A 25435-nucleotide genomic window follows, 5' to 3' on the forward strand; every position below is an offset into this window, starting at 1 on the left:
TGTGAATACGAACTCGATGATCAGTGAGATCTCTAAAGGTCCCTTCAATGAGATTAGCTCAATGGCAGCGTGCTCGCTGAGCACGGAAAAGGTAGTGGGATCAATCTCCGCATCTTCACAACTGTTATTGGTGTACATATTACCATGATTAAAATCGCGGCGGGGGGGCGCTCTCGCGGTTAGATGATCAACTACGCACTGGTGACAATACACAAAACAGGAAGAAAAAATAGGACTCCTTTGTACATGTGGAAAAAAAATTTATTACAGTATTTTCCCCCAATATTACGATTAATAAATAGTTATGTCTACATTTCAATGAAATGTATGATTTCTCACTTTCTACACAAGACATAACACAAAGTCGAGAAACACCTTTTAGTCTGTAATAAAGCTTAAGTTGATCTAGAAAAAAGTAGTCTTAAACAGCAGTTGATACAACCGGTCCATGGGGCTGGAGTTCGATGATTCGTTTTGATTGTATATGGCAAGGAAATCAAGGTGAGTCTACATCTGGAAATCACTGTGGATCCCTTGACTGTTCAGATAGGCCATTTTGTTTAAAACATTTCCATTGGCCTAAGGCACAGGAATACTAAAGTTTTGTACCAATCACACGTAATGTTTTAAACCCCATTTGTTAATTAAAAGTTTTGAATTGAAGAATACGGAAGAGGCGCATTTGCTATTTACACCTCAGATTGCATCTGAAATTGAACACAAAAGGAAGCTCGCAACTGACAAAAACACAACTTGACCCTCCACGTCTGTACATTGTGCGTAGCCTGGGACCAAAATCTACACATGAGAAAACAAAGTATGTATTGCCTGGAAAATGACAACTGGGAACTTCTTTACATTTAAAAGTTCCCATCCGGTCTTCCTTTTTGCACAACTGCTGCAAATCATTTCTCTGATGTGAAATAAGTTGGTCTTGGGACCTTTTTGTCAGATAAAGGTACGTATCAAATGAAAGTTAACTTAGAATTTTAAAAAAGTCATGTAATATAGGAAATGGTGTGATGAACTTTTCGCTGTTCAAATACCAGGCAAATAGATTTTGGTGCAATACCCTCGGCTTTCAGAGTCTTACACTCTGTGGTAGTCCGCCATATTTATACTAATAGTTGAACAATAATTGCGAGCTACATCCATCCATACGAAATGTAACATTTTATATTAATTCAAATGCACGGACGTCTCTGTTTCTACATTGACCTGGATTGTTGTTCTGCACCGAAGCAACTTGACTGTACATTCTTCCTCAATCCTGGACAGACCACGTGGGAGAGAATGATTGATTTATAATGCACTCCCACTGCTACAGTACTTTTTAATAATACTCTTCTTACCATTTGCCACATGCCGAAAAACTGAGACCAACAGGTTAGTGCCCATCAGTAAGAGGGAGGTACGCTTTCCAATAAATCGATCTTACTTTAGATGCAAATTTCAAGTTTCATTCTTGACAAAGTAGTGACTGTGGACGATTCCCCCTCAGGTGCTGGCTAGTTAATGCTACTTCTTTCGAGCAAAGATAAGCCCAAGCAGAAACCAAAGCCCTCCGAAGCCCTCACCACCGTTTGAGCAAACCAGAAGTAAATAACAAGCAATAAGTGACTATAAGGAATTCCAGCAGCATTTGTACTGTTTTTGTGTGTGCATGAATGTGTGCATGTGGTGTTTGTGGGGGCTATTCAGAAAACAAGTCACAGTTAGGCCGCTCAGAGTAGAGTGTCATCTGTGCATCCTCCCTCCAGGCCATAGCGGAACTCCTGCAGGTTGGAAACGCCGTAGAAATGGATGAAGGCTGCTGCCACAACCAGAACATGAAAAATCTGATGGGAGTGGAACTAAAAGCAGAGAAAAATACATTATGAGCACAAACAATAAATTGCATCTAATTCTGTGAAAATAAGCTTTGCTCGCACCTATCTGCAAACTAACACTAGATCGGCATCACAGGGCCTTGTAAATTATTGAAGATGCTGGAATCATATTTCAGGGTTGAATTGTTACTACCTGTACTGTTTTACTTACATGTTTCCCAATACAGTGGGTACCTTGAGTTAGGAGTTTATTTAAGTCCGTGCCCGAGCTCATAACCCACTTAACTCAAAAATATGTTCCCCATTGAAGTGAATGAAAATACCATTAATCCATGCAGGCCAAAAATAATATTTATTGATTTTTAAAATAATCGTTAGTTTTAGCCCCCAAAACACAACATCTTCAGGCCCATTGTACCCAGCCAAATTTAAACACATAGTACACCGGTTTGAAGCCAAAGGCGAAAGCATTGTTGACTCCACAAGGCTTTGTTGAATTCACATTTCCCCATGTTTCTAACATGAAATGTATGGCTAAGACAAGTTAAAAAAAATGTAAGTCTACGTCTGTGTGGTGTTAGTGAAGCGCAAGGGTCAACAACGTGGTGCCCTCGGGCACCAGATAGAAGCAAGGTGTAGATGGGGGCGGGGGGGAGGGGGGTTAAATACTTACCCATATGTCACACTTGCCAGGAAAATATCGTTCGGGTATCCTGGCTGCATAAAGACCAGCACCAGTAATATACATGGCCCCCATCAGGTAAAACCAACCCATCTGGCCAACAGTGGTGGCCTTAACAAAGCCCTCCTCAATGGTGAAGTGCATGGTGGGAACAATGCCGCTAAGTCCCAGACCCATAAACACACCTAAAGACAGGCCAAAATAGCATTTCAAATCCTTTTAATGTTAATACGCAATGGCCACTTTATTTGGAAGAGGCCAAATAGTATGTGAAATACTCATTGAAACAGTATCCTGTGGCGATGGTATTACCTGCTCTGGTGGGTCTGTGTCGAGGTGTGGAGAAGCGGTCCCACTGGGCCACTACAATGGCGGCAATGCCGAGTACACAAACAATGGTGAGGTAGATAAGTCGAGGCTGAGGAGAACAATAGAAGGAGTAGTAGAGCCAGGGCACGAAGGAACCCATGATGAGGAGCGCGATGCCCGAGTAGTCAAGCCTGAAGGACAAATGAAAGATTAATCGGATCCTTTCCGAAACACAATCTGTGCACGAATTCTGCCTCTAACAGATGACGAGTCAGCTGACACTGTCGGACATGTATTCATTCAACAGTCAGTTTATTATAATTGGCAGTAGATTGCAGCGGCGTGTAACTACACCGATATATATATATATATATATATATATATAGCAATTCGGTCTTCTTTCCTGTAGTCAAAGCACATTTCCAACATTTATTAAATAAAATAGTTTTTCTGTTTGTATCATACTGTGCAAAAATCGACCATAAGATTTGTTGTTTTAGCAATGTCGGGATCATATATAACTACAGCTGTTGTGCAACTGCAATACAAAGAAATATGCATTATACTGTTCAAGAACCCCATCAAGGCGAAACTATTAATAAAAGTGAAAAGTTGGGTTTGGATATCAATTCATTCATTCATTATCTTGCAGGCTAGTTTCTGCTTCACCAAAGAGTAAGAACAGGCAGGGTGCCAATATTATCCTAGCTGCTGAATGATCCATATCAAATTGTGACCTTTAAATGATTAAAAATATATACTCCTTTATCTGTACCCTTATTCATTATCAATGTGTTTCCTAGTCTCCTGCACTATCCCTCGACAAAATTGTGTGGACACTTTTGGGTAATGTGGCTAACAGTATGTGTCATGCTATTTAAATTATAAAACGAAATGACTGATGTGAAAGTGGGTACAGTCATTTAAAAAAAAAGCCAACGGTGGTTTACGACTTTTGACTTTCTGTGAAGATTTGCCATGGGGAAAAAAAAAAATCTGGAAAAAAAATTCATGAAGCAGGAAGCTGTGAAAAGTGACTAAAACACAGTTAGGTTCCCCTCCCCCAAAAAAGAGATGGATTTTTTATATACCAGAAAGAAACAAAACTGTGTATACACTAATTATAGGGGCATTTTCAAGAAATTCTAGCACCCATGGTGATGGTGCATACAAATTTAAGGTGTTTTGTTTCTATGAAGTTAAGATGGAGAGGCTGTCAAATTATTTTGTAATTTCTAAAGAGCTGAAATATGAAGAGGGTGTTCATGAAAAATGCTTCAAGACTTACTTGGAGAAGGTGCGAGACACTTTCTCAGAGTGGCAGTAGACGGTATGAAAAAGCCAGGAGAAACTGAGGCAGAGCACAGCTCCCAGGAAGAACATCCCAAACACCACTTTCTCTTGAAGCGGAGCCATGAAATACATGTTGGGTCGCAACATGGTTAACGTGCCCAGACACAGGAATAAAATCAGCCCTGGGGGGGAGGAGACCAAAACAATTCTGCAATGTTCTCTCTGGCTCACGTGGAAAAACAAATATTTTCCACACTTCGACTACAGTCCTGACATAAAAAAAGTGATCTTAAACAAAATACACGTAATTTGCATTCTGACCTAACAGATGAGTCCAAATGTTTCCGGTCTCTGTGTGAATTCGGAAGATGCTTCCAAAGCAGGCCCGGAATGACGGCATGGGGGGGCGATGTCCATGCAGTAGGTAATCGTTGTCCTTCAGCCACTCTGGCAGGACATGGAAGGGAATGACTCTCCAGCGCCCCTCCCAAACCTTCACAAACAAACAAACAAATAAATGTGCAAATTCATATTAGTGTGGAATGTAAAAAATTTAATGGAAAAGCGAGAACCACAAGATCAATTGGTGATGGCCAGAGCAGTTTGTCACATGTGCTGCCCCAAGTTTTAAACAGAATATTATGCGGCTTGGCCGGATAATTCCAATGCCCTTGGAACAAGTCAAATCGAACAATAACATTGCTTTTTTGCATATGGTGCCCCCCCACCCCCAATAATTAGCTACGCTCCTGTTTTATTTTCTGTAACATGTATTTTTTTTCCACTAATACTTCCAGTGTATTAAGCTTCATGTGCTTGTGACGCTCTTCCAAATTGAAAACTGTCACGGATACCGAAAGTGCAACACTCTTTTTTAAATATGACGGTCTTGATTACTTTTATACAGGCCCGCTACACACAGAGTAACTTGACTGTAACCTCGAACCAACCAATGACAGTCCGTGACTCCCAACTGCACATCTCGAAAAAAGTCGTGGAACACGACTAGAATGGATGGCCTGAACAGGAACAGCCAAGTGACACGAGGTAGATTGTCAGAGAAGAAAAAAGTGAGCTGTTTTCATTTACCGGTACATATTATGGAACCAGAAGTTGCGGTTTCAGAAGAGAGGGCGCAGCCACGCATATTTCAACATCTCTGCACTAACTGACAAGTATTGTTAGCAACTTGAGGGTGTAGAAGGGAGTCACACCTTGTAACATTGTGCTTTGCTGTCTATTTGACTTTTACTCTCAGGCAATAATCATGTTTTACTGTGTTTTAGTGTTCGACTCTGCCTCAAGCTTAGTTACCAAGTGTGGTTCCTTGCCCTGTCGAGTAAAAGTTTATTCATGGTCCCAAATGGAACGTCACACTTACTTTATGTACAAATTCTTCCATCTTTTCCATGGCATGGTGCGCCTGGAGGGGTAAAGTCAGAACTTCTCCCACCTCATCATCATCATCCTCCTCCTCCTCATCCGCAAGTATGGCAGCTCCCTTTTAATGAGAGAGGATTACTGAAGCTAGGCAGAAATAATTTTCTCCGTTTGGGGATTAGGGGGAAAAAAGTCATACCTCTGGCTGGACACCTTTGGAGGCCGGCGGGCGAACCCCTCCCTCCTCCAGCAGCGGCCCCAATTCCATTAGTTCCACATCCGGGACTGGGCAGTCCTCTGAGATCCGGCAGTCTGCATCACTTGCAGACCCGTTTCGGCCTGACATAGGGAGACTGCCTGATGACCCACTCTCAGTCCCTGTATTCTGCTTCAAATTGTACACTTCAATTTCCTCCTGAGAAAACTACAAAGTTCAAAATTCAGCGTTTTGTCAAGTCAAGTCAACAGTATTTATAGAGCACTTTGAAACAGCCATCGCTGCATACAAAGTGCTGTACATGGAGCGATTTAACATACACAATAAACAGTAAGACGAATCGGTAATAAAGGCGGTAGAAAGCACCAAGCAGTAAAATCAAGAACAAATCTAAGTCATGCTGAGTCGAACGCCAAAGAATACAAGTGAGTTAGGAGGGGTTCTTTAAAGATGGGCAGCGAGGAGGCTTGCCGAATGTTCAGTGGGAGGTCATTCCAGAGAGAGGGAACAGCAACAGAAAAGGCTCGATCCCCTCTGAGCCTCAGTTTAGGTGAGATATTTTATAATTCTCACAGTGAGTAAACACACATAGATATAACATGCAAACATATGTTGTTAATAGCGTTGCCCAACATTTACAGGTGCATTATTTGTAGCGAATAAATACACATTTCCGACCAATTCAGTGAAATGGTTACCGGTAATTTACTTACTGCAGCACACCTGATGATCTCTCATGACACATTAATGCACTGCGGCACAGTGGGTAGGCCTGCGACACGCAGTCAAATCAAGACTTATAATAATGCTCAAACCTCAAGTCAATTTGTTTTGACCGAGAGACACTTCACTAAATTGATCTAAAGTGCAGCCATGCTCAGTAATGAAAAGAGATTGGTTATATCCGTGCAGAACTGGATGAATTATTGCCGAGATACAAAGTTCGCATTTTGCATAATACTAATTCTGTTGCCTCAACTTGTACTTGTTTTTAATTGTGACTCACATTAAGTGGCAGAAGCGTGCAAATGTCACCGACACGGCCACCAAATAATCATTTACAGCCAGTTGACAGTAAACAATTTGAAGTTGAGGTTATCCCATGCAACACCAACTCCTGTAATTTACAGATGTTTCTGTTATTGCATTGAGATAATTGAGAATAATTAATCTCGCGGTTGAGATTTAAACGCTCTAACAAAAATGTTCTTGGAGTGAAACTCAAAGAGGCTTTACGTTCCAATAAAAATACACTAATCGTTCAATTGAGAGCAACGCAAAACGGATGAGATTGTCGATTAATTAGGTTTACCATTCCATGACATACATCTTGATAGAAGTTTCGTAATGAATCCACCTGATTATAAAATTTGAGGGAGAAAGAGCTCGGTTCACCTTTCTCAATCGCGATTAAGGGATGACAACCGGACAACAGAACGTGCAAATTGGGAACACAGCAAACGCTGGCGGGCAGACAAACAACGGATGTGACTTTGCAGAGCGTCAGACCCAATTCGGTCCCGCAACAAAACAAAACGTAAACAACAAACGCAAGATACTGATGATTTGATGAATTTGTGTTCCTTCGGTCGCTTACCGTTTATGTCACAGAGCAAATCCTAATTTAGCAAGAGTTCAAAACAAACGTGTGCTGACAGATCGCTCATATTTCATGTCGCTAACGTTACCTTTAAGCTAGCGCTGAGCTGGCAAACAGGCGACAGTTTGGGGTTTAATTCGTGACAATTATTCGACTTCTAATAGAAAAGAAAAAAACACTTGCCACTACAATTGCATTCAAGGGACGCAAATTACCTGACAAGGTAGTCCTCAAACCGAGAAGGTGAATTATTAATCGAAAAAAAACACAATCCTTTCCGGAAGTTACGGTCTCTTCCGCATAGTTAATCCATATCCTTCAAAACAAAGTGTACGTTAACCATTCACTTCAAAATAAAATATTTTATACGGAATTACTTACACCCTTTAACGAGCCAACGCATATTAATTTAGAAAAATCTGACGACACACACCCCACAAAGATGCCACAAAAGCACTGTATATGTATTGAAATAATGATTATTTCGTCTTATTTTTTTAAGGAATATACTTACACCTTGTCAAATCTAGGCCTCTAGTTGGGGGAGAAAAGCTATTACAGTATTCAGTTGCATGAATGGCAACATGTTCAATGGTACCTTCTGCCATTTAGTCCAAGAGGATTTGACTGGGTTAGCCCAATGGTTAAGTGGTTCGCGCATCAACCTCACAGTGCAGAGGTTGTGGATTCGAGCCTGGCTCTGGCCCACCTGTGTGGAGTTGGCATGTTCTCCTCATGCCTGCATGGGTTCTCTCCGGGTACTCTGGTTTCTTCCCACATTCCAAAAACAACAGAACACTGTCAATTGCCCTTAGGTGTGAGTGTGAGCCCTCGATTAGCTGGCAACCAGTTGAGGGTGTGCCCCCTCCCCTCACTGCGCCAAGACAGCCGGGATAGGGTCTAGCACCTAGATCAGAAAAGGAATGGATTTGATAGTTCAGTCTGTCACTATTTATTGCTGACATAGATACAATATCCATTTTGCAGTAATAAAACACTTTTCTACCAATTGAGTGAAATTGGCTAATTCCAACAAAATACCTGATGCACTTTTCTATTATTTTGTGCAAAGCTTGTGACAGATACAGTATTTACTCAAGTAAAATCTTGAAATTAATGTAAAAGAAACTCGAAAATACATTTTGATTCAGACTGTTCTTATAGCTTTCCTTGATCCTTGAATGCAATGCATAAAATTCAACTGTAATTTACAGTTGAACAAAAAAACCTGACTCATCTTTATAGACATCTTTCTTATGTTCTTCTCAAAATTCAGTTTTACAGGTTTAGTTCTGTCACACCGCAGTCCAGCAGCAGTTCATTTGCGAGGCCTCATAGAGGTAACTTGAGCAAGATATTCTTTGAGATGATACACCAAAGTCGTGCAATAATATGATAATTGAATTTGGTTTTGAAAAGTGTCCACATTACTTTAGATTTGACCAAGAAGCATCAAGTAAAAGTCACAGTAAAACGACCTACAGTCCATATTAGTCCATCTTTGCGCCAGTGACTCCTAAGGTGGACTGCACACGTGCGGGCATTCCTTTACAACATCAGGTAAACACAAAGCGATTGATATTCAGCAATGAAAACACCGGTAAAGAGAAGAAAGTATTGATTCCACAGGAAAATACTCTTACATATAAAACAATATTACAATACGGGTTCCATTTCAGCCTCAGCATCTAAAATAATACAACACACAAGGAAGCATGATCGTAGTCTCTTTTATACACATTTACTGCATCAGCCATTCTTAAACTCACACTGCAGCTTCACTGATTTCAAGTCTGACTTCAGGTGATTTCACAAGGGTGAATAAATAACTGATAAATACATAACAGTGAAGAGCTGTGAGTGAGTTGAGTTAAAATATACATGCTTCTACTTTGTGATACATATGCAATATTTCACACGGACGGCACAGAAATGTTGAGCAGTTCTGGAGCAAATTAAAGTTTGGTCTGCAGTAATCTGCAATCGCACATATTTTTCATTTGACATGTACAGAAAATAGCTGCCACGCATTAAGACTTTTACTACCATTTTACTTTGAACCTCAGGTACCGCCGTCTATAACAGAGCAGTAGCATAGTTTCAACTAGTTAAGTCATAGGCAGATCAGTATTTAACATTAAATGGCACAGAAGCAAGAAATAGCTGGGAAACAAGATTATTTTGACAATTTAAGATAAATGATTAAGTGGCAAAATGGGCATGGTGATTGATGCAGCAAACAGAAAACAATATTCTACATATACATCAGGGCACATTATTCATTTGTATTATCTTACAACGGTGGCTCATATTTTTCATACAATTACTTGGAATAGACTCCAACAATTCATAACTGTTCCACATGGTGTTAAGTTAGAGACACATAATGGCTGAAGGGTATTTGGCCCGTCGGTTCATCATTCGTATTCATTCATGTCAATGTTCCACATTTGTGTCCTTTATCACGAAACATCACAACATTATAACCTTTCACCCATACAGGTGAAATTTGTTTATTCAACTGTTGATATGTCTAACAAGTTCACATGAAATTGGCTGAAGGTTTCTCTCACTTAGTCCAAACTCATTTGATCTCACGGTGTCACACTTGACTTATATAGTGAGTGGAATCGTCTACAACCCGGTGTCCTTGAGAGTCATCAGTAGACAATTGAGCAGCTCTTCTTTGGGGGGCCTGCAAGTGAGTGACAGACAAAAATCATTGGAGAAAAGCAGTCTGGCAGAATGGTAATAAAGTTGATGTCAAAAATAAATGTGCAGGCCAAATTCAAATTTGGAAAGTTGTTTCTGAGGCCAAATTAATCAACAAACGTTTTGCCTACCTGCTCCTGGTACTTCTGATTTTGATATCGTATTGCCTCCAGAGCTGCCATGTTTTTCACCCGGACCGCTCCCTGTCTGTCAAGGGAACGCGACCTGGGTCCTTTGAGCTGACTGCGTCGATGCCACGATTTCAGCTGTTCGTTTACTACTTGCCGTGGGAGGCAGTTGGAGCGATACTGCGGATGATCCCATTGCGCTAAGGAGGGGGAGAGTCTGCTATCAGGTGCCAAATGCCTCAGTGCTCTCTGTAGGGGCATAGGGGCCTCTTTGTAGCGGTACTCATATCTGTTGGGGGGGCATGAAGACTGATGGGTGTAATAGCTCCACGGCATATCCACATACGGAGAGTAGACCACTTCCTCATTGTAATAGGCTTCGTGGACATCTGCTTTGGACTGGTTTCTGGGACTGTGGTAAAACCCAGCAATTGGGGAATTTTGGGGTCCGTAGCTAACAAATGGAGCAGAAAGCGGAGAGGGAGCCAGACAGTGTTTCGTCAAATCACAAGGCAGCTCCTGGCTGGGGGAGCTGCAGTAGGATGCAAACGAGTGCTCGGAGTTGCTATCCTCAGAGCCTGCTTGGTTTCTGGGGCTAAATGTGAGCGAAGGTCCTCCTGATGGGGCTTTGTTGTAGTCTGTCAGGCGCCTCCTTGGACCTCTGGTGCGACCACGGTCCTTGTCTTGTCTGGGTGAAGATTCAGGGTTAGACGTCCTGCGCAAGTCACACAAATGTTCGAATGTGTTTAAACACAGCTAAGACTGGTTCAACGACAGTGGATAGAAAATGTCTCCACAAATACCAGGGTTCTATGATTTTTAAGAAATAATAAAAAAGAGTTCAGAGATAAATCATGAGAAAACTTCTTCATCATCAATGTAACCTATATTCAATGTACCGGTAACTCAGTTGTTTAAAAAAAAAAATTCAAGGTTAAGGAAAAATAAACTATGGAAAGAAGGTGCTTGCATATGTGTGCACACCCGTTTATAATTGGGGACATCTGTATTCAGAATGATCCAATCATATTCAAACTCATTAAATAGGAGTCAGCACACACTTGCCACCATTTAAAGTGCCTCTGATTAACCCTTAAATTCAGATGTTCTAGTAGACTTTTCCTTACAATTATCTGCTTTCCATCAGAGGTCTGAAGGTTTTGTGCTGTCATAGACTAGCATTTGGAACTATTCATTACATTCACTTTGCCTAAGGTCGGAGTAATACCTCAAATTCTCCTTCTCAAACTCATGGGAAACAATGTGTAATGGACTGATGAAACCGATTCCCACTGAACATGATTGTAAATGTGATTGGTTAATTCCAAATGCAGCCATATCCCTGTTAAAAGAGGGTATGCATACTTGTGCAGATTGTTTAAAAGCAGAATACTTCGTAGACAGATAAATTGAAGTACCTGAGAGAGAGCTGCCTGTGCATGTGTGTCTCTGGCGTGGAAGGCATACTATTTGACTGTGAACGGCTCAGTTTCAAATGGGAGAGTTGCTGTGGCAGAGCCGAAATTGCCAAGCAAGCCTCCAGTGGCGGTAGCAGCTCATTCTTGACTGGACTGGAGAAAAACAAATATTTCACAGATGATTTTATCAGCCAAAACATACCACATTACACTGATCTTTCTGATTTGCTTGAAAACCTTTAAAAAAAATGCAGACCCCAAATACTAGTGTATACTATTTTCAATGCGTTATACCTCAGATAGAAAACCGACAACGAAGACTTCTTTCATACCTGGCATTTTAAAACATTAACCTGTATTTTTGGCCTTTACCATTTTGTATTTAGTCTTTTACTACAATTCTCCAAGGCAATTACATCTAAAATACAGCATTGCGACGATAATCTAATGGCCGTTATGTCTGAACCAGTTGGTCATTGTACCGTGTATTTACCAGTAGATGGCAGCACGTCTTAAACGACTCCAACCTTTATCATAATAGAGACGGTAAGAATGAGGGATAAAATGACCCCGACTTCTGAGATTGTCTTCCCCTTTCTACATAATGTTACAAACAAATGGTATCTGGTAAAAAAAAAAGGGGGTGTGTCAAACTCTACAATATTTCAACACATACTAACTGGAATATTGAAGATTGGCATACTCATGTTGATGGCAGGCAATGTAAACAGCATGCGATAAGGCAACACTGTTTCACTGATAACTGAATGACTTTTAAAAGTGCTTTAAGCAATGGCCCAAGTGAAGTCACTGTTGATTTTCTTATCAGTTCGCACTAGCCTAAATGAGAGTTCACACACTTACAAATAAAACAAATTGCTGCATATTCTCTGCATTGCCTTGTCAAAAGAGAATCTTGAGAACCGTGTGATGATGGATGGTTGACTATTACCTGGCTTTGCAGGAGGAACGTGACTTCTTGCTCTTCTGATATGGCTGGTCGAGGCTGGTCTCTGACCACGGGGAGTGCTGGATAGGAGGCAAGTCATATGAAGCTGGGCTTGAGGTAAAACTCATGGAAGAGTCAAGACTGGGATGAGGAGACGATCTTGGTGTTAAAGGCAGGTTCTGAGGACGCACGGATGGTGACTGGAAGGAACCGTCAGTGTGGGATGCGGTGGGTGGCTGTGAAGAGTCCATCTCTCCTGAATATGGGAGGAACAAGGAGGGGTGTGAAGACTCACTCTGCAGCTCTAATTACAAATATTAAACAGTTAAGTGTGCACGCACGCACACACTTTGATCGATTCTTTTTTTTTGGGACCTTTGGGCCTTACCTTCATCTTGAACCATAGAATCAGACAAAGAGCTGTCATCTGACGCAGCCAGATCTAACAAAAAAGCAAAACATACTGTGAGATACCTCAATATTACTACTCTGACCACCCGGAGTTCCAGGTTTCTGCATTTTTTTAATTTACGGTACAGTTTGCTCTGTGTATTTACATGAATGGACAGGGTTGTGGGCAATAAGTCAAGCAATTGTGATGCGGCTTGTTATTTTGACTCACTTCTACACTGCCAAAGAAAAGCAATCTGTATGCCCAGATTAGAGTTGGGCAATGTATGGCTATACACGGCCCACACTGTTTTTTTAAACCCATTCTACAGAGCATTTATTTGATTTTGAGAGTGTGAAAATATTTATTACATGAATCCCCCCTGCAAAAAAGAGGCATTTCAGATGCATGCCGTAATTTTTGATTAATTTATCGAATTAATTGGTTCATAATTTATTGTAAATAACAAAAGCCAAAATTGTTGAACTAACCAAAATGATTAAAGTTGATTTTGCTAAATATTTCATTGATTAGTTTTAACATCATTATGAATAATGCCATTGAAAAAAAGAGAAAATATGATACAATGTAACTGAAATATAGAGATATTACTATAATAATATCTATTTAATAAGTCAAATCATTTTTAAATCCCCAACTCACCACGTAGTGGGATATTGAAAGCGGGAAGTGGCGAAGATCGGCCATGCTCCAGCCGCAGCTGGAAAGCAGTCTCTTGTAGCTGTTTGACTTTCTTCTCCTCTCGCCGGCACTGCTGCAATCGACTCTTTCGAACAGCCTTACTCAGGTGGTTCTCCTCGCAAAGCTTGCGTGCCGCCTCGTAGATCTTAAACTGAAGCGCCAACTCGGCATCCACAAGATTTAGGGCCGACTCCTGCAAAACGGGTTAGAAATGTTTTTAAAAAAAACTGACCTTCACACATGCAATCAAAACGGGCTTTTACCTCCACTCCCCGAGGGATGCTTTGCTCATCGAGTTTGAAAGCAGCTCCGATGCGTCTGCGGACCTGTGGAAGCTTCTCTCCTGGTAGCAGAGGATAATCTCCTGAGAGTCGGCCTGTCAGCTCCTTAACACAAATGAAATCGCAAATCAAAACTCTGTACATAGAGTGAGCCAGACTAAAAGCCCATTGATGTGGGGATGAAATACTAAAAACAAATACCAGACACAATTTCCAAATGCATTCTTTCAAGTTTCAGCAGTTCACATACGCAGAGATCATTCATTTGGGTGTGATTGTCTGGAACCAAATACACAAACATCACGCTTCCCTCACATGTTGGGACATATAAGTCTGGGAGTCTGTTGCACAACTCAGCGCTTGTCATGACAGCTTGGTCTCAGCTCCTGCATCGGGCTATCCATGTCCAAAACAAACCAAGTGCATGACGACACACGTTTATGATTTCATCACTCGTAAAATCACTGCATCTTTGAGGCACTCGGATGCAGCTGGCCAAGGAGTTTACTTGTTATTTTGTCACAGTGATGACTAAGAAGGTGCGTAGAAGGCGCGGCGCGTCCTCTCAGATCACCTTAGCAAGTCCTGACACGAGTCCCCGGCGCAAGTGTTGGCAGGAACGAATGATCGGTACTGGGATCTTACCCTTAAGCAAATGTGATTATGCGTCCAGTTTCAAAATATGTGAACTTTATGTGGAAATCACATGCTTGAATGAGAGAAGCTTTTTCCTGTGAAGCGGAAATGCAACTGAAGGAACGAGAACACGCAATCACATTAGTTTAAAAGTCAAATAAAACAACCCTTTCTGGATCAGCACCAAATTGTAAAAGACATGTCTGTGCCGGCCGAATTTTTTTTTCCCATATTTCCACGAAGCACAAAAAATCCGAGATACACATCATGGTTCTATTTCACCCTTTCTCCCATGGCCCAAGCCCTAACAGCATTTATCTGTTCATAAGAAAATAAACTTTGAAGAAAACAAATTCCTGAGATGTGGCAATATTGGCGCCGAAAAGGCCAAAGAGAATGACCGCTTCTCTCGAACCAGGATCATATTTAGTGAATGATTCTTATTTCGAAAAGATCAATTTCAAATCCTGTGGAATGGAGTTTGGTTGTTTTCAAAGTGTGTAGTATGTCCGATCTTATAAACGGCTACAAAAGCTTCTTCTTGTAATGTGGATGAGTGGGAGTTTAGAAATAATGAAGTGAAAGTGAAGCTTGTCTGAAAAAAGGAGTGTAGACTGAACATTAAAAAAAAGAGACAAGCAACATTTTCCAATCAACCTGAGAAGCAGCGCCTCATGATATTTTAAGAAGTCACAGTAAATGACACACCAATCATTCAAAGTTGAACCACCACACATTAAAAAAAAGGTGAAGGCTGGTATTGCACAGTTCCAGAGTGACAAAAAAAACACCTTTCCCAGTGACGTATCAACTACGAAAAGTTGCAAAGCTTTCAACATAATAAGACGCCTACGATCATTTTACACAATATTGTTCCAAACTGCTCACCGCTTCACGAATGCAGAGTTTCTTCAGCTCCAGGAGGCAGAGTTCGAGTCGGTCTTGGAGCGCCTGGTGCTTGAGCTTCATGGCTCTCGTGTGCGTGCTCACGTCCTTCGTATGCGATGTCGGACTGTCTGAGCCTATGGTGAACAACCACAAAGTAGGAGAAGAAAAAAATTATTTTTGAAAAAAAAATGTTGTGATACTAAGAGCAAGAAATCTGACTGTTGCAAGAATGAAGTTAATGAGAATCAAGCCACAGCAGAGGAAACAAAAGGAGAAAAAAATTACAAAATGAAAGTCAAACACTGGAGCCACTGTCTTTTTCTTGAAAATTGCTATATATTTATCAGGTAATACCATTACTATTTAAAATTCGTTTTATTCTTGTAATATTTCTTTCAACTTTGTTCTCATAATTACATTGTTGTCATTCTCAAAAGCAGCTACTGAGTTGGAGCATTACTTGGTGATTTGACATTACATCATAATTAACCATTTTGCTCATTGAATGTGTTTTACTTGAGCCGTATAACTCATTTCAAAGTAAACGCCATCAGAGCATGTAGACCAATAAAATGCTCAAATAAACACGAATTATTCCATGACATAGGAATTGTTGACGATATTTTATCATCATTGGAAGAATACTGAACACCATAAAATAAATGCAACTTGACATTACAAACATGAATTTCAAATTCCACAGTAGTCCTAAGGAAAAAATCTGATTTACAAAACAAAAAAGACAAATTTGTTTTGGCCATTATTACAATGTGACAATAAAACTATGTGACTATTGACAAGCAGTGAGTAGTCGGCCTCGTGCTGTCTGTCGTCTTGGAGACTAATAACAAGAGGATTAGTCTCCAGGGTGGGGGAGTTTCCTGGTGCAGAGTGCATTGTGCGTGCATACCTTTAGAGATTATTAACAGAATCCCTGCAGGTGCTGACAAACATCTGATGTGTCAACAGGAAGGAAGTGTGGCAATGTGACAATAGAGCAGAGAATTCCCAATTGTCAAGGGTCAAATGGCCATTCTTGATGGAAGGACACTTTGGCGTTGTATGGAGCAGGCACCACGCAGTAAATTAATGCCAGAGGAATGTCACACGAGAGAAAACTGATCAGCACAGGTTGCAACAAAAACAACACTGCTTGTGTGAGAGAACATTTTGCATTTTCAATTTGACAATGACTATTCCAAATCAAAATTTGCTATTACACAAGTATATTGATCATCGAAGACAGAAACCAAATTTCACAGTAGCATACTTAGGTTGAAAATCACTGATTTATTTTATTATTATTAAGAGGGGTGTTTCATTTTCTTTTCCTCAGTGGGAGAATGTCTCCAAGAGCACTGCAGAGAAACTACTGGGGGAATGCTAGGTGCTAAACTAACTTGCTCCACTCAATTTGGCTAGCTATCACAGCTAAACACTGACCTACCTTGACACTGACCTAATTCTCAGGCGCAGGGCGGCAAATAAACTACACTATCACAAAAGGAGGACGAGGAGTCGCTTCATACTTCATAGCAAGAAGAGATCACAGGAAAAGATGGAGAAGTCATGCTGACCGATAAGCTAACATGAAATACAACAGATACACAGAAGCCAAACACAACAAAAAAATGTAATTAATAAGTGTGATATATGCTGTTATCCTGAATGGATTAAATTTATATTGTGATGTAAATTTTAGGCCAAAAGTCTCCAGCCCTGTCAGAGATGTTTACTACCATACTAATATGGTTGTATTTGTAACTATTCGGCATTCCGAATGTGTTGTGTTCTTCTTTTAGCAAATTAAGGATTGGAAAAATATTAGAAATGCAGAAAATATTGAGGAAAGGAAGAAGAGATTTTAAAAATATATATCTTAATTCAATAGGAGACTCTTCGAATGTTCTGAACTTCTATTGTGATGCATGCCAGTGTTGCATTGAGCAGAACATTAGGATTGTGCCCAGAGGAATCAGCAAAGCATAGCTCAATGTTCAAGTACTGCACTCAATTTAGCCTGAAATGACAACCAAAGCATTTTGTCGTCTTTGTTGCAGAGGAACATGTGAAAATGAAGACCATTAATAATGCAACACGCGGATGACTGTGTACTAAATGAATCTAATGAACATGTTTTACCAGAGTGAAGGATGATACCACTATCAGTATCGCTGATCTCGCCATTGCCTTCCATATTGCTCAGTTTCTACGCTGCAATTTCTGGTAAATTCAGCAAATGTTCGCCATGTCCTGTGAAGACAAATTTACAATCAAGCAATGATTTCAAAACTGATGACGTGATATAGGGAACAAACGCGACAGAGTGACGCATAGGAGTCAAAATCAACATCAAGAGAGACTAAGCAAATTATTACTGATCAACGACCGACCGTTGTCCAAACATGTAAACTGTAGCTGCAATGACTCAGGTGTGACTTGCCACTTTGACCCTGCACTCACACGAGTGGAGTCATAGCTTATGGCAGAGCGAACGTGTGTAGCCAGGTCTGGGTTGTTTCCTGTGACTGCTCTGTTGTCATACGATGCCAGTATCACAACTCCTGGTTCGATTATTAACTAAAGGGGTGCAACGGAATGCAGCGGCGTGGCAGTGTCACATTCCAACACTCAGAGGAGGTTCAGCTCGGATGGCCGTGGGAAGCCAAGGAGGTACAATGTGAATGTTACAACTTGTTTGCACACTCTGAGTCCTCTTTAGGAAAAAAAAAGAAGAAAAAAAGGCTTCTGTTGTCCGCCTGGACATGACATAAACATGACACATCCTGCATTACGCTCATATGACTATGAATTGCTTAGGTGTTAACTGGACGTTGTGTTGCCAAGCTGCTTTCACAACAAGACGCAATTTACCTTGTCCACTTAAACAGTTATGATCACGGTGTTGCAATATTTTCTTATTTAAAGCATGAATTGAAAAGCCAAATTGAAAGCTCACGGTGTGAACTTTATATGTGAAATTGAAATAAGTAGAACAACATCTTTGGCAGATTGGCAGTTTTTCTCCACTTTGCTGTTTTAATATTTTTAATTAAATGTGTTTCTTTTAATGTCTCTCTCTCTCCTACATAATAGGATAACCCATAATAAGTATGATTTAACGCATAACTAATATTGGCCAATAGATCATGAGTGCAATGTTTACAATGCTAACGACATAATCCTCACAATGGACCCAAGTTCTTTCAAGTTCAAACAATTCATTTTAACAGCTACTACTATTAGGCACAACTAATCACACAAACTGCGAGTTTAGATTTGAAAAAAAAAATCACAGAAACAAAGACGGACCTGCATTAAATCTGCTTTTTAATCATCAACAGCACACGCTGTATATGAGAATGTACAAAGTACTTACTTTTGGAAGAATCGCTGAACTTCAAAGTGGTAACAGTCCCCTCAGAGTGTGCGTGCTGATAGAAGCCTGGCCAGGGTGAAGTACGGACAAGAATGAGAGCCTGGCCCACTGAAGAAAGAGCTGCCTGCTGGAAGGGAGTGGCCACACGCAGAGTCAGTATTGTATAACTCCCATCTCACTTTGAAACTGTGTCAAGAACAATAAGCAGGTTACTGGGAATCTCTTTGCAATTATATCTGCGCTTATCAGTGATGGATGAGGGAGGCCAAGCTGACTAATGAGAGTGCCCTTTGGGGGAAAGAGTGATTAAAAGTATCGCTGGAACAATTCTCAAGGAAGGCAGGAGAAGCACATAGTTGAAGCACAACTAATACAAAGAATCAAATGAGGGAAGGAAAGCCACCTGCTTGTGGTCAGTATTAGTAACACGTGTCTCAGTAAGGGGCGGTTGGTTGCGAACAAATCACAATTAAACAGTGTGAGCAATTATCTGGCCAGTGCGTAACTAGTGCCATCTTTTGGCTCACTCACGATTTAAGTATAACTGTACACATGGAGTTTCTTCCTTTCTTCCTACAAGGCCTTTTTTGATACTTCCGGGGCGAAACACATGCTGCTGGGATAGCCTGCGTGATTTATAAAGATTCACAACAGCACATGCTGTCACCCCGCACGCCTTGCATTCATTCTGAGTACTCAATATTCATTTAGGATTTCCAGGAATGTCGTCGGAGTACGGACACACATGCACAAGAAAATGTCCGGCAATTCTGAGGCATTGAAAAAGAAGCTCTCATATGACACGGCTGCTGCGGCAAACACACGCTCAGAGAAGATGGGGTGGGGGTGCGGAGAGCAACTGTTTATATCTGTTAATGACTTCCACGAGGGGATTCTGTTTTCATTGTTGCTTGGCTTGTTTGCTACTTAGCGTGCAAAAGCAAACACATTCCATGAGGTTTTTGGAGCAGTGGGCCCAAGGAAGAGACAATGTGGCGTGGCATAAATGTAAAACCAAGATATTTTTTTAAATTTCTTTACAAACCCCCCAAAAATTAAAAATCGGGAAAAGAGTGCACTATAACCTGGAGTGATTGCCAGTCAATCATAGAGCACCTATAAAGGCAGACAACCATGCACACTCACGTTTAGACCATCACTGAATGGGAACTGTACTCATACAGCCTCCACGGAAGTCATGCAAATGAACCGGCACAGTATACAATCAGTGACAAAGCGGGAATCATTAAACAAAAAATATTTCAAATGAAGAATGCAGCAAAAGATAGCGGTCATAGTCCATTTGAATATGCTATAGAAATTCGTTCCATCAAGTTCCATCTGTTGATGGCAGCGCAGGTACCCGCAGCGGCTCCTCTCTCTGCTGTGTTTTGCACGGTGGTTGAGAGGAAATAACTTTCATCTGTGCTGTAGGTTTCACATAGAGCATATTTGACAATAATGTTTACTTGACTTAAATTTGTCTTTATTTAATTCAGTGAAGGTGAAACATTTGAATAGCCTTAATGTCTGGTTTGTTGTTGGTTGTTGGCATGTCTCCCTCACAGTTTTTACATTTGGATTTGGATCTTCGCTCTCCAGTCATTGTACCAGCGTGGAGTTTGCACAATGTTTAGTTGTGTGCACTAAATTCTCCTTTGAGATTTAAAAAAAAATACATGCTATAGTATTTTGTCTTTAATACTCCTAATGAGAAAAAAAAATTTTTTTTGAAATCTGGACAAAATAGACCAAACCCCAGGAACAGAATAGTTCACCTTCAAAGGTTCCACTGTATGTTTTAAGCGATGGATGAAACCAAAGAGGCAGAGCTGCTTCCTGATATAATCAGCTGGTATTAGCCAAGAATAGTTGGCCGGGCTATTTGTTAATGAGTTAAAGCTGTGATTACAATAAAGTATGGCTGCAAAAATGCTGGAATTTTGTTTAAACAGGTTGCATGCCAGGCAGTTGGCATACCTAAAACGAGATAAGAAATGCTATGAAATGGATAGAAATGGATAATTGTTACTGTAGCTTTCAATTAAAAGGTAAAATACAAACACAATGCGAGGTGTCTGCCGAGAAATGATCTCAATCACTCAAGTCCATCAGTTTGTTAAGTAACACAACTGAAAAGGCCTAATTATTCTTATCCATCTTTCTCATTGTGTCGCCAAGTCAGGATGTTTAGTTGGCTTCCCTCATACAAGACTGGTCCAGTGGAACCAGTTGGTCATGGTTTGCTTTTCTAAAGCTGAGAGAGAGAGCGTCAAAGATCAGAAAGGCCTTTGTGTCTGCAAACCACCAGCTGGCTAAACAAATTCTTCAAATAATTTCAAGTCATTTTTAGGTCTTAGTGCACAACAAGACGAACGGTGCCGTTGTGTCGCGCCTTGAACTTTACATACAGTATATTCACTGTGTAATACAAAATGTAATACAGTCGAACTTCTTTTCAACGTACCCCGTTGACAACATTTTGACCTTTGTGACGTTAACAAACCAGTCTCGACTTCACGTAATTCATTTTCCGATTTTGCTTACAACAAACACCTTTATAATGTAAACTTCAATTAAATACTGTACTAGATTTCCCCAGAAAATTGTGACAAGACCTTCATTACAACGAACGGTGGGAAGCTAACTGCCGCCGCGACCTTGCTTCTGAACAAAATGTACAGCGCGGGATTCCCTTTCGTTGCTGAGCAACGCTAATGTCCAACTCATACATTGTTGTACATCCAGAGGCACGGCGCGGTCCTGAGCACATTGTCTGATAACAGGTCTGTTAAACGGAAGCAAATCTCACTGTCTTTGAAGGCTGAAATTGTCTCTCACGTCTGAAAGGGAAATTGGAGTCTCCCAGACGAAGCTCAGCCGAGGCTACGAATTGGCAAAGTCAACGATTTCAACAATCATCCGTAATGGCAACAAAATCATGACAGATTTCGAGGTCAACAGATTGAAAGATGATCGTAAACGGCTTCAGGGCACATCCTCAAGAGGCACTTTTCATTTGCTGACTGAATGTTTTCAGAAATTAAGTGGGGACGCTACAGTTGTTTGTTTCATGTCTTACAAAATATATATTTTTTTCTGATACTGTATACACGTATTTGACATGTTAATACTGTTTTACATGTTCATGTTTTTACATCTAGAAATGTTCATAATGTATTATAAATTGTAGTTTGCGGCCATTTTGTTAGAAATGGTTACAATGAACTACCGTTATAAAATACGGATTCGCTATGTCCAGTGAAACCACAAAATTATTACTTGTACACAACAAAATAATAGATGACTAGTTTTGAAGTCAGTCAAGTCAATTATAATAGTTCAATTATTGTTCAAGTGAGTCTAAACTGGGGAACAAAATTATTGCAAAATCTCAACGTTATTTATTACACATGGCAATTTGACATTTCGGTACAGATTTTAGCAAGATGACACACATGATTTGCTTTCACAGGCCACATAAAATGACCTGGCGGGCCGGATCTGGTCCGTGTCTTGAGTTTGACACCTGTTCTGTACAGTATACTGTACACAGAGAACTATTTTAATTAATATTATTATTTTATGCGACATGGTGGTCGACTGGTTAGCAGGCCCGCCTCAGAATGCACAGGTCTGGGGTTCGATTCCAGGCTCTGCTCTTCCTGTGTGGAGTTTGCCTGTTCTCCCCGTCCCTGTGTAGATTTTCTCCAGGTGCTCTGGTTTCCTCCCACATTCCAAAGCCATGCATGGTCGGTTAATTAAACACTAAAATGTTTCTAGGTGTAATTGTGAGCACGACTGGTTGGCAACCAGTTCAGGGTGTCCCCGCCTCCTGCCTGAAGACGGCTGGGATAGGCTGCAGCACGGCCCCGACACTGGTGAGGATAAGCAGCTCAGATCATGGATAAATGTATTATTATTTTAACTGTTTAAATGTTTTATTTCTTCTACCGGGTCTAAACAAACATACAGTTCATAGATCGTGCAAGAAAAAGTTTGTGTTATGGCCATGATAATACAAACAAAGCAAGGTGAGTCTCTCCCAAAAGTGATGACATCAATCAGTGTGGAACCACTGCACTTGATTTTCTTGGTGAGCAGCGCAGTCAGCAAGCAATGATAAAATAGCAACCTAGTTAGTTGTGTGCATGCTGTGGGCAGCAGCGGTTCAAGCTATTCCTGACCTCTTGCCCTCAGTTCAGCACTTTGGAATGCGGAGACTGTGGAATATTTTAATGGAAAAGACGCAACACAAACTCAACTAAATAAATACAAATTCAATACTTCAATACCAATATCAAAATGACCATGTCTGTAGTCTTATCTCTTAACATCCGGTTAGTTGTTTAGATACCATTGTCAGTAATGCGCGTGAGGGGAACTATTAAGTACCACTATTTTTTCATACATTGGTGAATATTTCTACAGAAAGAGGATGTTGCAAACCCATCACTTCTCTTCATTTCTTTATCTTTATGAGCCACCTTTGCACATTGCCTCTTTTTCCTTGAACGTGTAAGGTGAGACATCAGAAGGCTCTTATAGACAAACAACCCATTCACATTCACACCTATTAACAAATTAGAATCTTCAATTAACCTAGCGCTCACATTTTTGGACTGTGGGGATCTTGAGTGGCCACAGAACCCCAACACAAGCGTGAGGAGAGCATGCAATTCCACAGTGCAAAAACAGAACTGTCAGGCAAATTTGCTAACGACTAACCGACCGCGCTGTAAACAATACACTACATCACCAGTGATGAGACATTATGAGTTTGGAATCACATAGAAGTAATCATCAGCAGAGATTTATAGAATGTTGTCAGTTTCATAATTATTGTGAGAAATCATCATGACCTCTTTGCATAGAATTAATTAACAAAATACCAATATTAACATTTGCTCAAATTATTAAAGTTAATTTGAGCAAATTTGGTAATTCAGAAGTATGTATCACACTGGTGGCCTTTCACATGAATCAGCACGCAAGAAGAGTTTTAAAAAGGTTGGTGACCCCTGCAATACATGCACATACTGTAAGTAATAAAGTCAACTGACACAATAGTACAGTGTCTTAAATAGAAAATTGAAAATAACTTTTAAAACGTTAATGTCATGAACAGTATATGGGTGAATTAAACCATAAAGATGCGCATAAATCAAATACAGATTATGTTCATATTTGGAGTCAATAAGGGTCCAATAGTCAAAGAAAAGCAACTGAATTGACACGTATGACGCACCATACACCAATTTGCTTGTGATGGAATGTAGATTAAACAAAATAACAAACTAATGTTTTTTTTTCCTTGCACCGTTATTACTTCAAACCGTCGTTGGGCCGTTGCTTGAAGAGTATCTTAACTTGGGAAAACTTGCTTTCAAAAACTGACATTTTAGCAATCATTGACATTTGGCATCCCTATAAAAGAGCAACATCAATAACAACGTATTTCAGCGGAATTTACTTCACAAATCATTGCGTATACACGAAATATTGCCGAAACAAACAGTGAAATGCAATGCTTGTCTCTTACCATTCAGGCTAGTTAGCATCCCAAGCTAGCTGAATCCATACAATCTTCACTCCCACTGAGCATTCCCACTTTTGGCGCTGATGTTGATGTTTTCCCTCACAGTAATACATGCAGTATAACAATCACAAACACGTATGTTCAAATAGACATCCGGCAGTTCGAAAAGAAAAATAAAATGAATTTTAACAGCTTGATTCAAGTTTTGCTGCCCAAACTAAACTTTTACTGAAGTTGTGTGAATGAAGTTACGCGTGGTACATTCGAGGGCTCTCGGGGAAAAAAGTTCCTTGCGTCACCAAATTGCGTTATTGTGAAGGTTATCGACAGAATGATGACCGAACGGCAAGTTAAAAAAGAAATATTCAAATAGGAAAATAGCACAATCAAAATGTCAATTTGATAAAAACTGAAATATATAATACCAACAATTGCAATTTAGTAATTTGTTTTATTTAAATGAAGTTAATCTGAAAAAAGGGAATAAACAAGGACATTTTCAGGACAATTGTTGTTACTCTCGTTACATAGCTCGTCGTTTATTAGTTATTGTCATCATTAGCGTTATCATGGAAATCAAATATGTATGTGTCTTTGAATGCCGCATTTACTAACTACGTGGTTAATTTACGGGAAAACATATCTTCGGTAAATCTGTATCATTCAGATTTTAGGGATTCCATTAGAATACGACAAATACATAAATAAAAATGTATGATGATATATGTATTTTAAGAAAACTATTTAGTCAATTATTTTTCTTCGTTTTGAAGTGTAATAACGGCATATGACCAGTAGAGAGCAGGTAAGGTTTACTTCTGCGGTGGTGGGGCTGACCTCCATTTGCTTCCTTCACACTGACCATTAAACGTCACACGTCTTCGTTTTTAATTGCATAAACCTGGTTCAATTGCACAAACTCAAACTATGAAATATTCGTCTTGAATAAGGATTACATTTTATACTACTGGTTGGGGCACAGTATTTATGTTTCTCCATTGTTATATATTTTTTTCAAACTGCTTTTTTTCTGCATGGGATCAATCACATCTTTGTTGAAAGTATAGGATTAACCCTTTACAGGGTAACAACATATATATTT

At 40.1% G+C, this 25435-nt stretch overlaps 2 protein-coding genes across 10 annotated transcripts; both read right to left on the reverse strand.

The window, feature by feature from the left end:
- Positions 1–239: 239 nt before the first annotated feature.
- adipor1a (adiponectin receptor 1a) lies at positions 240–7654 on the reverse strand. 7 transcript variants are annotated; one of them, XM_052076600.1, is made up of 9 exons: positions 7526–7612; positions 6424–6482; positions 5693–5832; positions 5495–5614; positions 4435–4606; positions 4109–4295; positions 2824–3011; positions 2503–2696; positions 240–1853 (listed from the first exon to the last, which is right to left on the reverse strand). In XM_052076600.1, the coding sequence occupies exons 2-9, from the start codon at positions 6446–6448 to the stop codon at positions 1725–1727; spliced, it is 1155 nt and encodes a 384-aa protein (XP_051932560.1). In that variant the 5' UTR covers positions 6449–6482; positions 7526–7612; the 3' UTR covers positions 240–1724. The 7 variants fall into 7 exon arrangements, with proteins under 7 accessions (XP_051932560.1, XP_051932564.1, XP_051932562.1 ...); XM_052076604.1 differs by having other exon boundaries at positions 5693–5917; positions 7526–7611; XM_052076602.1 differs by lacking the exon at positions 6424–6482 and having other exon boundaries at positions 5693–5917; positions 7526–7654.
- Positions 7655–9024: 1370 nt separating this feature from the next.
- Positions 9025–24608, reverse strand: inavab (innate immunity activator b). 3 transcript variants are annotated; one of them, XM_052076587.1, is made up of 10 exons: positions 24337–24608; positions 18795–18921; positions 15416–15549; positions 13874–13996; positions 13572–13803; positions 12906–12959; positions 12521–12773; positions 11569–11721; positions 10154–10838; positions 9025–10005 (listed from the first exon to the last, which is right to left on the reverse strand). In XM_052076587.1, exons 1-10 carry the CDS (start codon positions 24337–24339, stop codon positions 9913–9915), a joined length of 1857 nt encoding a protein of 618 aa, XP_051932547.1. In that variant the 5' UTR covers positions 24340–24608; the 3' UTR covers positions 9025–9912. The 3 variants fall into 3 exon arrangements, with proteins under 3 accessions (XP_051932547.1, XP_051932546.1, XP_051932548.1); XM_052076586.1 differs by having other exon boundaries at positions 10154–10865; positions 24337–24606; XM_052076588.1 differs by lacking the exon at positions 24337–24608 and adding an exon at positions 17558–17668 and having other exon boundaries at positions 10154–10865.
- Between the last annotated feature and the right edge of the window lie 827 nt (positions 24609–25435).

This window comes from Hippocampus zosterae, chromosome 9 (assembly GCF_025434085.1).
Source record: "Hippocampus zosterae strain Florida chromosome 9, ASM2543408v3, whole genome shotgun sequence".
In the NCBI taxonomy this organism is placed as follows: Eukaryota; Metazoa; Chordata; class Actinopteri; order Syngnathiformes; family Syngnathidae; genus Hippocampus; species Hippocampus zosterae.

What these genes read in the sequence shown, in the direction of transcription:
- adipor1a (XM_052076599.1), bottom strand. An exon ending in CCAAAGGTGTCCAGCCAGAG is followed by an intron (nt 5,615 to 5,692) that starts GTATGACTTTTT and finishes TCTCATTAAAAG; the next exon opens with GGAGCTGCCATACTTGCGGA. An exon ending in ACACAGACCCACCAGAGCAG is followed by an intron (nt 2,697 to 2,823) that starts GTAATACCATCG and finishes GCCTGTCTTTAG; the next exon opens with GTGTGTTTATGGGTCTGGGA.
- inavab (XM_052076586.1), bottom strand. An exon ending in GTTCAGCGATTCTTCCAAAA is followed by an intron (nt 15,550 to 18,794) that starts GTAAGTACTTTG and finishes TGTTCACCATAG; the next exon opens with GCTCAGACAGTCCGACATCG. An exon ending in CGTTCCTCCTGCAAAGCCAG is followed by an intron (nt 11,722 to 12,520) that starts GTAATAGTCAAC and finishes GTTTTTCTCCAG; the next exon opens with TCCAGTCAAGAATGAGCTGC.